We start from the raw sequence: 17,638 nt of genomic DNA, 5'->3' as shown, positions 1-17,638 counted from the left end.
TACAAAATGAGATTAATGAATCAAAGTGGAGCAATTTTTATGGCATTTAGAAACTCATCTCAAATCATTGTTGAGAAAGTTCCATCTGGGAGGCTCAGGCAGTGGTATTGCAACAAGTTCAGGTCAAAAGCCTGTCTCAAAAAACAAAACAGAGCCGGGCGTGGTGGCTCATATCTTTAATCCCAGCACTCTCCAAGCACTCGGGAGGCAGAGGCAGGCGGATTTCTAAGTTCGAGGCCAGCCTGGTCTACAAAGTGAGTTCCAGGACAGCCAGGACTATACAGAGAAACCCTGTCTCAAAAAGCCAAAAAACAAAAACAAATAAAAAAACAAGAAATTTCTTTTAATTATACAGTTAGTAAGAACGTATTGCATCACACATTTCTTGAGATTCTCTAGGGATATCATATAAAAATTTGTAACTATTTTACTTTTCTCTTTGTGGCGTTTGAACGTTGTCTCTTTCACTAGACTGACTACAGTGGGAGCGAGCCACGTGGGCCGTGTCTGCGTTTGGGGACTACATTTCCCAAGGTGCTCCGCGGGAGACTTGACAGGAAGTGGCCGGAGCATCTCCCGCCTCCACGCCGAGGCGAGAAGGTTCTATCCGGGGCCTTGGCGCTTCTCTTTCCTTTCGCGCCGGTTGCCGCTGCGGAGCGCGGCCGGTCCATGTGCGCAGTGAGTGGCGCTATTTCTGCCTCAGTAGCACCGGTGTCCCGGGTCTGACCGACCGCGCGGCGATGGATCCCAACACCATCATCGAGGCCCTCCGGGGCACCATGGACCCAGCCCTGCGCGAGGCCGCTGAGCGCCAGCTCAATGAAGTAAGGACGGCCGGCTAGCGGCTGCTGCGGGCTTGTGGGCCGGCAGGCCAAGACTTCCAGGCCTGGCTGGAGACGTGGAGCGCGGCTCCGACGAGCCCATTTGGAGAGGTTGGGCGGAGATCTGACCGCCGTGCCAGGCTCCGCTGTGGGGACGCGGCGTCCAGGCCGCCACTCGATCCGCTTCCGAGTGGGCCTCTGGCTCCGGTCTGGGTGTGTGGAGCCGGCCGAGCTAGGCGGGCGTGACGGTCTGGACACATGGTCGGCTCCCGTGGCCCGCCGCCCTCTGGCTGTCTCCCAGCTTGCTCTCGGGAGGGGGCGAGACAAACTGGGAGGGTGTAGAGATGTGTCCCAGACCAGTCTTTACGGCGCCCGGTCGGCCGGGGTTCCTGGGGAGGCTAGCTAGTCCACTGGGGGCTGCGCCTGTCAGCCTTGTGTCGGCTCTTGGCGGATCAGTGACCTGCTTGTCCGGTACAACTTTCTTCTCGCCGGCGAGCTGCTAGGGACAGATTTCAGATCTGGTAGGGCAGGGGTAGTGTGGGTTACACAGTGCGATCCCCGCTCTGGTACTGTCCTAGTACCACAGTTGGGAGGCGGGATGATGTAGTGGAACGGGTCAGATAAAGTGCGACCTTCTAGGTATAGCAGCCTCACTGATTTCTGGAGTGAGTGACCTTGGGCAAGTCTCACCTCCGGATCTTGAGTTGTACACATTCATGAATTAGGCCATACGGTTGCTGTGATGGTCAAGTGAGATAATCTGTAGTGCCTATAGAGCTTTCATATGCAATATTAGTGGAGAGTTGGTTTCTCTTCCACGTGTTTTGGGCAGTGCCCCTTGGAAAACTGTAATGTTACATGGATATTCTATTGTACTGATTTCATCAGTGTTCTTTATTTCTGAACTTTGCTATTTTATATATTAGTAAGAATTTAATAGGTTTATAAAAAGGCCTCTGTAAGGTCTCTTTGAGTCTCAGTGTTTTGGTGTGTGTTCATATACATATATATGTATACTGCATATACACAAATACTAAACTGTATATGCACGCTTTATACTTACATTATTTTTTTAATGCAAAAAGAAACCCTTGTTTAAAGAAATCTTAGCCAAGAGGTGGCTTGGGAGGAAGAGGCAGGAGGATTTCTGAGTTCCAGGACAGCCTGGTCTACAAAGTGAGTTCCAGGACAGCCAGAGCTATAGAGAGAAACCCTGTCTCGAAAAAAACAAAAAAGAAAAGAAAAGAAATCTTAAAGCATTGACTTAGAGGAAACATCAGGGAGACTATTAATTGAGCATCTCAACTTTACTATGCTGTAAAGATAACCCTGCCTTCAAGGAATTTACAGTTATCCAAGACCACCCACAGTTCAAATAAATTATTTCACAATGAAAAGGTCATTTATATGTAAATGAGACCATGTTGAAGGGTCATAGTATACTGAAATTTTTAAATCCAAAGTCACCTAGGCAAGAGCTTACTTTGGGATGTAAAATGGTAGTGAAACAAACTGTCCCTTTAAAATGTAATTAAACCATACAAGAAGTTAATGGATCAATTGTTCTGTTTTAGATGGATTTCCCGTACAATGAATATTATTCTGCAGGAATATTAATACCTGTAATAAAAACAAGCATCATGTTGTTACACCTATAATCCCAGCACAATGAACGCTGAGGCAGGAGGATAGATTGTTGAGGAGTTTCAGGCCAGCCTGGGCTGCAGAGTGAGACTGGTTTTTTTTCCAAATACTAAAAAGCCTGAAAGTTTTGTCCTAGGTATTTCTGTCATGAATTCACAGGACTCTTAAATTTGCTTTTTAAAAGAATTGATTTCTTTTACATAAAGATTGGGTAAATGTTTACTTCAAATGTGAAATTCTGTGAACAATTACTGCATTCTTAGTTTTTTGCTTAGTTTTGTTTTTTTGGACAGAGTTTTACCCCTTAACCCAAGCTGGCCTCAAATTCCTGGGTAATCTTTCTGCCTCAGCTTTCCTAGTCCATGTACCAGCACATCCAGTTTTGCATGTCTAATTATGAGCACCAGTATAATATATAGACAGAGAAAGTATTAACAAGTTATGTTTTAAAAGATAAAGGAATAATCAAAATATTAATCAAAGTCTTTGACTCAGACATTGATCTGCTATTCTAGAGTACAATGGAACAGTGAATACTGATAATCTTTTCAGCCAAAGAAAATGTATAATTTGGCTGACATTTCTGTAATTTTTAGCTCTTGTATGTTTTTCAGTTACTACATTTAGATTGTTAGGTAATTGTCCTCAGGTAACTTTTAGAATGTTTACTCTGACTTAGGAAACAATCCAGAGAAGTCTTGAAGAATGAGAAAAGAACATCTTTGAGAGGCTTTTATTTAACCTCAGTGTGATAAGGTGCACACTTTATCTTTCATTCATTAAAGCTGTTTTGTATTCCTTAGACATTAAACATTGCTCATCATGTTAAAAGATCTTTGACATTTTTTAAAGGTTCCCTTAAATAAGTGAGGTAATCAATGGCTAAAAACTGGAGATATTTTCAGCAGTTTTATTTTAATTAAATTTTTTGAGGGAGGGTGCTTAAGTCTTAGTTCCTGGATAGCCTAGAATTTGCTCTGTCAACTTGGCTGTCCTTGAACACAAAAAATGTACACGCCTCTGCCTGGGATTAAAGGCGTGTGTCACCAGGCCCAGCTTTGCAAAGTTTTCAGTTTGAAAATATAATCATACTCTTGAGTACTGAGCGTGTGCTCATCTCATCTGGATAGTCTGGAACCCTTATTCTTAAAGGCATCTCCCTGACCAACTCCTTCAACTATCTTTTCAAATGTCTCCTTATATTGTAGAGTAGTTTCCATTTCCTGACTACATTCCTATCTCCTTCCCTTGTTTTATAAAGCTCTCATTTTACACACACACACACACACACAAACTAAAATTAAAAATGACATTAGACTAAGGAACTAACAACTGTTTGGGACATTTTTGTTTGTTTGTTTTTGTTTCTTTTTGAATCATGGTTCTTTGTCATCTAAGTTTACTTCACAGACACCACTATGCCAAACCTAGATAGTATTTTCTTTTCTTTTTTTTTTTTTTTTAAGATTTATTTATTTATTATATGTAAGTACATTGTAGCTGTCTTCAGATACTCCAAAAGAGGGAGTCAGATCTCCTTATGGATGGTTGTGAGCCGCCATGTGGTTGCTGGGATTTGAACTCCAGACCTTTGGAAGAGCAGTTGGGTGCTCTTACCCACTGAGCCATCTCACCAGCCCCTACATAGTATTTTCAAATGGCCTATGTGATAGAGAACCTAATCTAGCTCGTGGTCAACATATATGCTGATGTCTACATATATGAAAATGCATACATACAAAGATTTTAAAATTCTGTACTGTATTCTCTGTGCAACAATATATCTTGCTAGCATATCAACAGTAGTCAAGTTTCTTATATGAGATGGAATATTTACATATTAGATTAGCCTCCTGGCTGTCCTGGAACTCATTTTGTAGACCAGGCTGGCCAGGACTTAGGGACAGGGGCCTCCTTAGGAACACGCCTGTGTTGTACACTGATCCTGTTTCCGTTGACTGGGGGTGTTCAGTTGTGGCAGGGGACTTGCCTTGTCTAACATTCATGTCTTAACTTCCAACCATGATGTCAGTTACCCAGGTACAAGTCTCTTTCTGCCAAGTAGGATGACAGTTCCCTTGGGAACTTACACTTTACTTGACCAATACTCAAACTGGAAGTCTTCTTTTTATTTACTTATTTATTTATTTTTGGTTTTTCGAGACAGGGTTTTTCTGTGTAGCCCTGGCTGTCCTGGTACTCACTCTGTAGACCAGGCTGGCCTCGAACTCAGGAATCCGCCTGCCTCTGCCTCCCAAGCAGCGGGATTAAAGGCATGCGCCACCACCGCCCAGCAAATCTTTATAATATCCAGTTTGTTGTAAATGCTCCGTAAAAAAGTCTATATCTTAGTACACGTGCAATTTTTTCCCCATCTACGTTATGTTGACTATCAGGCTATGGAACCTGTTGGTGCTGGTTTCCTTCTGTGTAACTAAAATAGTACCTGCCATTGTGTTATGTGGTTCAAGGGAGTGATATAAGTAAAAACCTAGGGATGTGGCATCAGGAGGTCCTCCAAGTCACTTGAGCTACATATGATACTCAGTGTGCAAGCGGATGAAGCCTAGAGTGTGTTTCCTTTCTCCGTGTACTTCTGTCCTAGTCTGAGAACTTCAGTTGAAGTGCTTTGGATACTGAATTCATACAGGGTAGCAATATTAATAGGAAAATTGACAACAATTCTAAGCACATAATGACTGGCACATAATAGACACAGGAAATAATTTGTTGAATTCAAAAACATCAATAGAAGTGTTTAGAACATTCATTTGTGCTGGAGAGATGACACAGTAGTTAAGAGCCCATGTTGCTCTTCCAGAGGATCCAGGTTTGTTTCCCGGGAGATTTGACACCCTCTCTTTACCTCCTTAGGCAATGGGAGCATAGGGTACACACACATGTAGGCAGAATACTCAGATACATATAATAGAAACCTAACACATTTCTTTAAAGAACAAAGTGATTTATGTGTGGGTTTTTTGGTAGTATGTATGTCTGTGCCACATGTGTGTATACCTGATATCCTTCAAGACCAGGAAAATAGCATTACATCCCATAGAACTGGAATTACAAATTGGTGTGAGCTACAGTGTAGGTGTTGTGAGTTGAATCCCAGGGTCCTCTGGAAGAATAGCCAGCATTCCTAACATCTGAGCCATTTTAGAACACTTTTTTTTTTTTTTTTTTGGTTTTTCGAGACAGGGTTTCACTGTGTTGCCCTGGCTGTCATGGAACTCACTCTGTAGACCAGGCTGGCCTCCACCTGCCTCTGGCTCCCAAGTGCTGGGATTAAAGGTGTGTGCCACCATGCCCGGCTAGAACACTTACTTTTTTAATCATTAAAATAAATTTTTGCTAGCCTTTGTGTTGCCCATTCACTTTTGGTCACTAGTGAATGTGGTGTCAAAAAAGGCATAAAAAAATGCTTTGCAGCCTTTTCTGTCCCTGGAGTTTGGTATCCTGGGGGTTCTAGCTGCATAAGTAACAGTAAAAATAAATAAATAAAATAGATTTTTGCTTAGGCATGGCAGTTGAACACCTGGGCTGCTGAGAAAAGAGGGTTGTAAGTTGAAGAGTTCCTGGTCATCCTGTATTAAAAAGTAAAATTTTGTCTCAGAAAATAAAGAAATCTGATAGCTATAGCTTCATTTGAGTGTCATATTTTGGAGATTAATTGATGCCTTTTTAGATTAGGAGAAAACCTTATTTTGTGTATTATATATCTCTGCAGTGCATGCATACATATGTTCCACAGCACCTGTGTGGAGTTAGAAGTACACAATTAAGTGCCTGTAATGTGGGATTGCAAGGGAAGATTTTATTTTAGTCTGTAGGTCCAGGCTGTTTTATCTGAGAGAGTAAGTCAGTTTGGTATTGGTGAATATCTATGAGTCCTTGAATGATTGCACAATCAGTTACTTTCATTATTATGAAGTTTATTTATACTTTTTCATTTTTTGAGAAACAGGGTTTCATGTAGTTCATGCTGTCCTCAAACTTGATAGTAGTTAAGGACAGACTTGTGCTGATCTTTTTGCTTAGCTACCCCAGAAAATATAAGAATAATGTTTTTTTGTGTTTTTTTTTTTTGAGAATAATTATGTCATTTACCCCCTTTTCTCACTCTGAACCTTCCAAATTTACCCTCTCCCTCCATCCAAATGAATGGTTTTTTTTTACTTTAGTTTTATATTTATATATATATATATATATATACATATACATATATGTATTCCTAAGCACAATAATACAGTTATTTGCATGTTGTCAGGCCTGACCACTTGAAAACCAATTGATGTGATCTTCCCTGGGAAAGTCTCAGGTTCCTTCTTTGTAAAGTTGAGGTTCTTGAGCTTTTGCTAATGTCCTTGTTCAGTTTGTGTTCCTGCAGGTATGCTGCTTAGCCTTGTAGCTCTGACACTCCCAGTAGACTCAGTCCTGGAGTAAGTGGTGAAACGTAGTCTTCAGGCTTTTCCACCCTTTCTGCCCGCTTTTCCACAATGATTCCTGGGCTCCCCAGTTTTGCTTTTTGTTTGTTTGTGGTTTTTTTGTAATGGTCTTTATCTGTTGCTAGGAGAAGTTTGAAAGGTAAGGAGGACTACACTTCTTTGTGGGTATAAAGACACTTCGAATGTCCTTGGGGATTGTGCTTGCTTAGTGCAGGTAGATTCTTCTCCAGTATCCATGACTTTACTAGTCCTGGGTCTTTAGCTAGGTTTACAGTACCAGGAATGATTTTTTTTTTTTTTGTTTTTTTTTTTTTTTGTTTTTTTGTTTTTTCGAGACAGGGTTTCTCTGTATAGCCCTGGCTGTCCTGGAACTCACTTTGTAGACCAGGCTGGCCTCGAACTCAGAAATCCACCTGCCTCTGCCTCCCGAGTGCTGGGACTAAAGGCGTGCGCCACCACGCCCGGCTAGGAATGATTTTTCTTAACAAGAATAATATCTTAAGTCCAATTAGAGAGTCATTGGTTCCTGCCAGGGTATATGTGGCATTATTGTACCCTGGAGCTGTCATGCCAGGCTGGTCTTTGTAGTACTTTGTAGGCATCAGAGCTGGGTAGGGCTGTTGCTTGCCTTCTTCCTTTGGAAGCTTGTATGGTGTCTTCCAGGACAGGAGGGAGCCTGCTGGGCTACAAAGAGAAACTCTGTAAGGGGTGGGGGTTTTTCATGCCTGCTGTTGGGGTTTTTGTTGGATAGTCTTGGCAGAACTTGGTCTTTATATGTGTTACAGGTTTTTTTTTTAATGTTTGTTTGTTTGTTTGTTTTGGTTTTTCGAGACAGGGTTTCTCTGTGTAGCCCTGGCTGTCCTGGAACTCACTTTATAGACCAGGCTGGCCTTGAACTCAGAAATCCATCTGCCTCAGCCTTCCGAGTGCTGGGATTAAAGGCATGTGCCACCACACCCGGCTACAGGTTCTTTTTTTTTTTTTTTTAAAGGTAGTTAATTATATGATTCCTTGTGTCTTTTGAAGAAATTTTTACTGTTTTTGCCTTTCTCTCCTGTATTATTCCCTAATTTTAGCCTTTTTTCCATTTCTGAGATCATATCATTTGTACAGTTAGTTCTCCTATTACCTCCTCCCCCAATAATGGTCACTATCTGCTTTTCTGGTTTCTACAGTTACTCTAGAATATGTACTCACATTTGAAGATTTGGAAATGGAAGCCTCAAATGAAAGAGAAAACGCAGTGTTTGTGCTTCTGGCTCTAATTGCATTTACTGGGCTAGACCCTGGTGAAAGATGCCTGATTTTTGTTTTATTATTTAAAAGGGACTGGAATGTGTGAGATACTAGGTTCTGTTCTAGCATTCCTTCCATTCAAGAAAACAATAGCGAAGGACTTAAAATGTTTACTGAAGTCAGTATTTGAGAGGCAGATACTGGCACATCTCTTGAGTTCAAACCAGCCAAGGCTACACAGTGAAACTATGCTAAAAAAAACAGAAGAAAGAAATGGATTTGAAAAGAGGGAAAATAATGACCCACTTGTTGGATAATTTGTGGTGTCTAGAAATTAATTTGAACATCAGGATCTTTGGTATATATTTTGAGAGACCAGAATTGTGGTTTGAAAGCCCTGTTTGTGTATAAATCCTGGCTGATCTTGAGTTTGAAGTGATCCTTCTGTCTCAGTATCCCAAGTGCTAAAATAGCAGGTGTGTTTTATCAAGCTTATTTTGTTTTTTGTTTGTTTGAGACAGTTCTAGTTTAGTTTTGAAATGATTGTGTGGCTGAGAATACCATTGAACTCCTGGTCCTCTGGCCTCTACCTATGCTTTACCACAAAGCAAATTCATAACATTTCTAAGACAAGAAAGAGTACTGTTCAGAAATTGGGAGGTAGAAACTCCTTGAATATTTTGCTTATGAGACAAGAACTTGGTGACAGCATTGTAAAGATCTAAAAGATAATACTACATTAGTATTTGTAATCCTTTCTTTATAAGTAGGCTAAGTCAATGCTGCAGAGTAGTTTAAAAATTATGGAAACTGGCTGGAAAGATGGCTCAGTGTATAAGAACACTGGCTGAACTTTCAAGGAATTACATGCCCCATTCTGGCCTCTGCAGGTCAAGGTCTACAACCATATATACATAAAACAATTTAAAAGAAAAATCTGTTGATTGTAGTAGGTGGGTAGTCTGTTAATTTTCTGTCAGCCGCAGCACCTTCATGATAGAGGGCTTTTTTTTTTTTTTTGGGGGGGGGGGTGTTTTTGAGACAGGGTTTCTCTGTGTAGCCCTGGCTGTCCTGGAACTCACTTTGTAGACCAGGCTGGCCTCGAACTCAGAAATCTGCCTGCCTCTGCCTCCCTAGTGCTGGGATTAGAGGTGTGTGCCACCACGCCCGGCTTGTAATACATATTTTTTATAATTTTTTTTTTTTTTTTTTTTTTTTTTTTTTTTTGGTTTTTGGAGACAGGGTTTCTCTGTGTAGCCTTGGCTGTCCTGGAACTCACTTTGTAGACCTGGCTGGCCTCGAACTCAGAAATCCGCCTGCCTCTGCCTCCCGAGTGCTGGGATTAAAGGCGTGCGCCACCACGCCCGGCTTATAAAATTATTTTTAAGTGCATGTATGTCAGTCCACCACTCGCTTGTCTGTGCCTGGGGAGGCCAGTGTTGGATTCCCACATGGATTGTAGGAAAAGGGTGATTATGAGCCTCCTTGTAGGTGCTAATAATTGAACACAGGTTCTCTGGAAGAACAGCCAGTGATACTAACCTGATCCATCTCTATTTTTAAAATTGTTTTTATTGTACGTGTATGAGTGCACCACATGTATGCAGTGTCCTTGGAGACCAGAAGAGGTTTGTGATCCCCTGAAACTCAGTTAACGAATGGTGGTGGAGCTGAAACTCCTCATTTCCCTTCCTTAACTTGAGTGCAGAGACTGCATGCACCACCACACTTGGCTTTTGAGATGGTAGGGATCAACCTCAAGGTTTTGTGTGTGTTCTGTAAGCACTAGGCCAACTGAGCTGCATCTGAGTCTGTTGAATTTTGAGATTTTTTTGAGTCTCAGGTTTGGCCTTATCTTCCTGCCTCAACTTCCTGGAGAGCTGGCAATAAAGATGTTAGCTACTGGACCCAGCATAGTACAATCATTCAAAGGATTCAGGTTTTATGAACAATATACCCCAGTAATCCCAGAAGGCTAAGGAAGGAGGATGATGGCTTCAAGATGCGTCTAAATAAATAAAAGTCTGTTCGTCTGCAGAAATTTAAAGTCTTTGTTTATTTGTTATAGGCACACAAGTCTCTGAATTTCGTTTCAACACTGCTCCAGATTACTATGTCAGAACAACTGGATTTACCTGTGAGACAGGCAGGCAAGTTTCTTGAATTATTTCCTTGAGTGTACAAACAAAATGTGATTAAAAGGTTTGTTATGGTCCTTGAGTAATCTCCAGTAAGAATCCATTTACTTTTGGTGTTTATAGCTACAGCAAGTACCTTTATATTTGGTAGTACGGCTTCAATGAAAAAAAATGTGAGATTTATTTACTTTAATTTTACGAGTATGGGTGTTAAATATCTGTGCATTGTGTGTGCCCATTGAGGTCAGGATAACAGGTATCGGATCTGGAACTGGACTCACAGTTGAGAGGTGCTGTTGTGGGTCCTGATCATTGAACCCAGATCCTCTGAAACAGCACTTGGTGCTCTTAACTGCTGAGCCATCTTTCTATCTATAAAGTGAAAATTGGATACTTTTTTTTTCAAAAAGCTTTATGTGTATGGATGTTTTTACCTGGGTATATGTCTGTTGAGGCCAGTAGAGGGCATCACATCCTCTTGAATAGCAGTTAAGAGGGTTCCAAGCTATCGTGTGGATGCTGGGAATTGAACCAGTGCTCTCAGCAAAAATCTTAGTTTTACTATTCTTACAGGGCCTATAACTCCAAAGGAAGCTTATGTAGTCTTTAATTCCCAAATTTTAACTAGAGTAAAAGTGTTTGACATGTAAGAATGTAAGAAGTTGGTTAGTTTTTTTTAATCTTGATTTTATACATTGGAAGATAAAATCATAATGGAGAATCATTTTAGTATTTGTAAAATGGTAGCTATTAAACTTGGAATTGGGACTTCAATGTACGTCAGTTGTAGAGCACATTTTAGTGTTTTAAGTCCTGGTATTTTATCCCCAGCACTGTAATAGATGGACGAATAGACAGGCCAACTAAACATTCACTCATCAACTTAATATAAATTTAAAATAATCATTAATCTTTGGATGACATTCTTGGGCAAATGGAAATTTTAATACATGGCATGTAGTTCTTTTATCTGCTAGGCTTTGAATGATAAGTTCATTTGGGTTTTATAGTAGTATGTTTGGGGTATACTGAATACTAATAAACTTGTACTGTGTAGTTTTCAGTTTATGTTTTGTCATAATGAAAAGTTAATACTAAGTCAAATAAGTATGCATTCAATTCTTGTGTTCATTATAATGAAAAAAATTATAGACATAGCACTGTCAGGTCTTAAGTTTGCTCTTGCTATGTTTTGGGCAAATACAATATTTTTGAAGATTTATTATATGTATATGAGTATACACTGTAGCTATACAGATAGATGTGAGCCCTTTTTTTGTTTTGTTTTTTGTTTGTGTGTTTGTTTTGTTTTGTTTCGTTTTTCCAGACAGTATAGCCCGGGCTGTCCTGGAACTCACTTTGTAGACCAGGCTAGCCTGGAACTCAGAAATCCACTTGCTTCTGCCTCCCAAGTGCTGGGATCAGAGGGATGCTCCACTATTGCCCGGCAATTAATACTTAGTCTTAACAGTGTTATTTTAAAAAGGGAATTATATCTATAGTAAGACACGGGGCTGACATCATCTAGATTTTCACTACTATAGAATTAATTTCCCCAAGGGCTAATGAGATGGCTCTCCAAAGACTGCTCTTCCAAAGATCCAGATTTCAAATCCCAGCAACCACATGGTGGCTCACAACCACTCATAATAAGATCTGAAACCCTTGTCTGGTGAGTCTGAAGACAGCTACAGTGTACTTATTTATAATAATAAATCTTTGGGCTGGAGCGAGCACAGTTGACTGGAGCAAGCAGAGGTCCTAAATTCAATTCCCAACAACCAGATGAAGGCTCACAACTCTTGGGAGGCAGAGACAGGCGGATTTCTGAGTTCCAGGCCAGCCAGGGCTACACAGAGAAACCCTATCTTGAGAAACAAACAAACAAAAAGATTAAGTATTAATTAAATTCTGAAGACACAGTTACTTTTGTTTAAGTGGGTATAAGACTTCAGGTAGAATTTACCAGTCATTCTAGTCTCCCACAGAATGTAGGAGTCAATTTCATGTTATACATTTGTGTTCCACATTCCCCAGATGGCTGAGTAAAAAGCCTTGTTAGTGACGTAGATCATACTTGCATCAACAGCTTGTTAACTGTTAGACAGCAATGTGCAAAGGTAGCAGTATGGTGGCTGGCAGATTGTAATCTATGAGTACAGCACATTTTCTCATAAAATTTGAAGTTCTGTGTGATAAAAATACTGGATTTAGACACTGAGAACCCTTATATGTTTTATTTTTCTATAACTTTTATTAATATATTAGATAAATTGAGTTATAGGATCTGAATTTATATGATTAAATCCTTATGGGTTTTATTTAGAAAATTTTGGTATACAGAGTTCATTTGCTGGGTTCTCTTGGGCTGTATGTTTAATAATTTAGTGGGTAAATGCCTTCTACTGAGTTTTGATTATTGACTTGAAAGAATTGGGTATTAGTTTATTTACTAAGAATCACTTCCTAATGTTGATATTCCCCCAAAGATACTGTATTCTGTTTTTATAGTAAACATTACTTTGTGGATGGTCTATGTTTTAGGTGTTATTTATTTGAAAAATATGATAACACAGTATTGGCCTGATCGGGAAGCCACCCCAGGGGACATCGCTCCATATACTATCCCAGAAGAAGACCGGCATTGCATTCGAGAAAACATTGTAGAAGCCATTATCCACTCACCTGAGCTTATCAGGTGTGTTTATTGAAATTTACTGATTACTACAGGTGTATGTTTTGTGCTTGCTAAAATTTTCTTTTTTCAGAACATACCATTTTTTAAATTTTATTTTTGTTTTTTTCGAGACAGGGTTTCTCTGTGTATCCCTGGCTGTCCTGGAACTCACTCTGTAGACTAGGCTGGCAGGCTGACCTTGAACTCAGAAATCTGCCTGCCTCTGCCTCCACCTCCCAAGTGCTGGGATTAAAGGCATGCACCACCACACCCAACTAATTTTATTTTTTAAAAAAATTTATTTGGAGATAGTGTTACTTTGTGGAGCAGCCTGGCCTTGAGCTCAGCCACCTACCTCTGTCTACTGAGTGCAAGGATTAAAGGCATTCAACCTGCTATTTTTATAACAAAACTGTAGCACATGTTGTTGTAAAATATACATAAGATTGTTTGTATTGCCATTGTACTTCATGTTTACAAAGCCAAAATGAAATTTATTTATATAAAAGTTGTGCAGCATAGTGTGATTGGGTGAAAGAATAACAAGATGGTAGAGTTGGAATGGAGCCTGGCTGTAATCCAGAACTTCAGAGGCAGAGGTCTGGTGGGGGTTAGTTTATGACCAGCAGAAAGACCCTGTCTCAGAATGGCAAGTACTGAGGGTGTAGCTGTCATATGGTGCCCCAACTTTTTTTTATTCCTGCACGGGGAAAGAAAAATTGCTGGATCTATTTAACACTTTGTAGGTCGATTTTTGAAAGACCTCCACCTCTTCAGAGCAGGCATTGAAATAAGGCCTGCTCATGGGAGGGAAGTGCCCTTATCATTATGCTGTCTGCTAGCCTGGAACCTGTTCTATGAGGCTGGCCTTGAACTCAAAGATGCCTAACAAGTGCATGGATTAATGGTGTACCTGACTAGCAGTCTTATTTTCTAGGACCAGCTTTCTAGTGAAAGCTAAAAAGTGTTTTGAAACTAGGGTCTTGTATACCTCAGACTGGCATCAAATACAAGGTCTGCTTGCCTCTAACACCAGCTTGCTGAGATTATGTGCAGTCAGGCTTGGATGACTATAGGGTTTCTTTTAAATTGGTATGAAGAGGTAGTTTGTTGCTGAGTGAATTGTATTGAATTATCTGCATTTTATGTGTATCCAGTTTCCTGAAGGATTATTTGAAATTAGATTTTGTTGAAACAACCCATTTTCCTTTGTTTGACTTAGACAAGAGTTGTCTAGGTTAAGATTCCTTTTCCTTACTGTTGGGCTTTGACTTTCAGGGTACAGCTTACTACATGCATCCATCATATCATCAAACATGACTATCCAAGCCGCTGGACTGCCATTGTGGACAAGATTGGCTTTTATCTTCAATCTGATAACAGTGCTTGTTGGCTGGGAATCCTTCTTTGCCTTTATCAGCTTGTGAAAAATTATGAGTAAGTGTCCTTCCTAATTCCAGTTAAATTTTTGAGTTGTGGGAATATAAATTGTTTTTGGTATAACTAAATGATGTCAGTTTAATACTGAAGTAGTGGTTTTTTGTTTGTTTGTTTTTTGAGACAGGATTTCTCTGTGTAGCCCTGGCTGTCCTGGAACTCACTCTGTAGGCCAGGCTGGCCTCAAACTCAGATATCTTCCTGTCCCTGCCTCCCAAATGCTGGGTTTAAAGGTGTGCGCCACCACTGCCTGGTGGAGTAGGATTTTTATTCTGAAATTTTCTTAATAATCACACTAATTTTGTGTGTGCATATATGTGTTCATATGTGTTCAAGTGGTCCATTGTACATACAGAGGCTAGAAGACAAGCTGGGAACATCTCTCTATACCTGTACCATGCAGGTGTCTAAAGTTCAGACTTCTGGCAAGGACATCCACCTGTTGAGCCCTCACACAGGCTCAGCATACTGACATTTTTTTCTCTCAACACCACTAAGAAACTCTGCCCACACTGTCCTCAGTGTTTTGTTAAGATGATTGTCTCTTATTCAAAGATTGTCTGTAAAATTGAGGCCCATCAGTAGGTACTGGTAACAACAGCTTTTAGATTTGTGAGTATGCATGCGCTTGTTTGAAGATGATTGGAGTGTATTGAGCACTTTTTCTGTGAGTTCCTGATTCATGCTTCTGTAAGTTCCTGCTTCTACCCTGCCAACAGCTAAGATTACTTAATCTTCTGTCTTTGAATGAATTGTATGTAGTTCATATAAATTCTATTTAAATGACAGATTTTAGAATTATCCTAGCTCCGGGTTTGATTCCCAGCAGCCTCATGGTGGCTCACAACCATGGGAGTGGTTTCCTCCCTGAGGAAATCCAAAGTCCTCTTCTTGGTTTGGCAGCAGCAGGTATGCAGGTAAAACACTGATACACATAAGTTAAAAGGAAAATGGTTTGTGTTTTTTTAAAGAGTAGTAAGCCAGATGGTGAAGGATCTTTCATTCAAACATGTGTTCAAAGCATTGAAATTGGTAGGCATAAGAAGGTATGACATGGAAAAGTTATAGGGAAGAATTAAAGTATCGATCGATTACCTGACCTCCATTCCTAAGAACTAGATAGATGCCACCACGAGTCCTCTAGTTCTGGAACTACGCTCTTTTGGAATCCCTTTTCAAAGAACTATTGTTCTGAGTAGGTGTGAAAACACACCATTTACACCCTTGGTACTGGTGGTTTCTTGTCCCCACCAGCTGCCCATCTTCCTGCTAAGGAATGGTCCAGCTGTCGCTCCAACTTCTATCAGAATGCCAGTTATAGTTCTGTTCTGGTAAGTGAGTGACTAAAGCCAGAGAGAATAACAAGTTGGCAATGTCATTAAGAAGATTTGAATCTCTTGTATAACCTTAGCAGGAAAGAACATGAGGAGTTTTTAAGGTGTTATACAGGAGGCTGCTACAATATAGGAATTGCAGAGTATTGTCTCTTAGTGTTTATAGAGCACGAGGTATTTACAACCAATCTATGGGAATTCTAAGAAAATTCTAGAATTTTTTTTCTTTTCTCTTTGATGGTCTTTACTTAGGGTCATATATGTTTATAGGAGATAAAAGGGAACATTTGATGAGGGAGTTGTATCACATCTTACTGATTAATAAAAGCGAAGGAGAAAAGAGCTGGAAAGCCAGGATAGTGAGCTAGTACAGGAATACCTAATGTGACATGGAGTCCCTGGATAGATTTTAGGGGTACAGCTAGCCTCGTGAAGTGTTAGGAGTTCAGGTAATCCCTGGTGAGGTGTTAAGGTGGTAGTTTTGGTTTCAGATATTGGGACAGAGGTGGCCTTGAATTTCCCAGATAATTGAGGATGGCTTTGACTTTTGGGTCCACTTACCTCTAAACTCTCATGTTCTCGACATCACCACACTTAGTTTCTATGCTGTTGAGCATCAAAGTTGGGTCCTTATGTATGCTGGAAAACACTTTATCAGCTGGGTTGATTGTTTTGATTTGCAAAGTAGGAATTGTCGATACTGAAAAACCACTAGCCTTTTCATAAGAAAAAATTAATTCAGATGTTGTCTTAGTTAGGGTTTTACTGCTATGAACAGACACCGTGACCAAGGCAAGTCTTATAAAAAACATTTAATTGGGGATGGCTTACAGGTTCAGAGGTTCAATCCATTATCATCAAAGAGGGAGCATGGCAGTATCCAGGCAGGCATGGAGCTGAGAGGAGGAGCTGAGAGTTCTATGTCTTCATCCAAAGGCTGCTAGTGGAAGACTGACTTCCAGGCAACTAGGGTGAGGATCTTATACCCACACCCACAGTGACACACCCATTCCAACCAGGTCACACCTATTCCAACAAGGCCACACCTTCAGATGGTGCCACTCCCTGGTCCAAGGATATACAAACCATCACAAATGTGGTAGTGCCTACCTTTGTTCCCAGTACTGGGAGACAGAGGCAAGCAGACTGAGCTTGGTACAGCTCGGACTACACAGAAAAAACGGTCTCAAAAAAAAAAAAAGGCAAAAAAATTTTTTTGATTTAATAGAATCCCACTAAATGAATTCCCATTAAATCAAAGGCTCATCAGTTTGGTGTCCGACTGGAGACTTGTGATAGTACGCTTTTTGTTTTTATGTAATTCATCTTAGCAGAAATCTGCTTTCCTTTGCCTGGCATAATCTTTTTATAATGACACATGGTTGGAAGCTTTTTGGATCTCTCTCACAGTGTAATAATGTATTTTATACCATAAATTATTTATTGCTACTTAGACTAGCTTGCTAAAGAATTCCAAATCTTATATATTAAGTGTAATTAGTGAGGTAAAAGAAAAATTCTCCCTTATAAGTTTTCAGTTACTATAGATGACCCACTGGGCTGCAAAGAGGGAAGGGGTTACATAATACAGTTTTCATTTACCTGTATTGTCAGTAGGGATTTGTCTGTAGTTTATGTAGTCCCACTGGAGAGTTCACATGGGTCTCTGTCTTTCAGTGGAAGTGTCAGTGGTGGTGTCAGGAGTGTGAGGTATTTGACCCACAGGTGCAGGATGCACATCTGCATGGATTCAAATCCAGATCTGCCTCTTTGCAAGACAGTCTCTTACCAGCCCTCATCACATAAATTTCTTCTATACCTTATGACTTTATTGACTTGGCATATGATAATCTTTTTAAAAGGGTTGTGTTGTGTATATGTACGTTGGGGAGCATTTGTG

At 40.3% G+C, this 17,638-nt stretch overlaps 1 protein-coding gene and 1 non-coding gene across 2 annotated transcripts in view; both read left to right on the top strand.

Annotated features, from left to right (window-relative positions):
* The first annotated feature begins 573 nt into the window (after positions 1–573).
* The window catches only part of Ipo7 (importin 7), a 40,121-nt gene continuing 23,056 nt past the window's right edge, over positions 574–17,638 (top strand). The window contains exons 1-4 of the mRNA XM_085841405.1: positions 574–824; positions 10,221–10,302; positions 12,835–12,988; positions 14,246–14,404. Coding sequence (XP_085697531.1) covers positions 741–824; positions 10,221–10,302; positions 12,835–12,988; positions 14,246–14,404 — 479 coding nt within the window. The 5' untranslated portion in view covers positions 574–740. The remainder of the gene's footprint in view (positions 825–10,220; positions 10,303–12,834; positions 12,989–14,245; positions 14,405–17,638) is intronic.
* Positions 5,825–5,957, top strand: LOC115031620 (small nucleolar RNA SNORA13). The gene has a single exon (XR_003837294.1). It is a non-coding gene; the product is annotated as a small nucleolar RNA SNORA13 (small nucleolar RNA).

This window comes from Mus caroli, unplaced genomic scaffold (genome assembly GCF_978045245.1).
Source record: "Mus caroli unplaced genomic scaffold, Mus_caroli_1 scaffold_8, whole genome shotgun sequence".
NCBI lineage: Eukaryota > Metazoa > Chordata > Mammalia > Rodentia > Muridae > Mus > Mus caroli.
The sequence above is the reverse complement of the archived record's forward strand: the minus strand, read 5'-3'. Positions and strand labels throughout refer to the sequence as shown.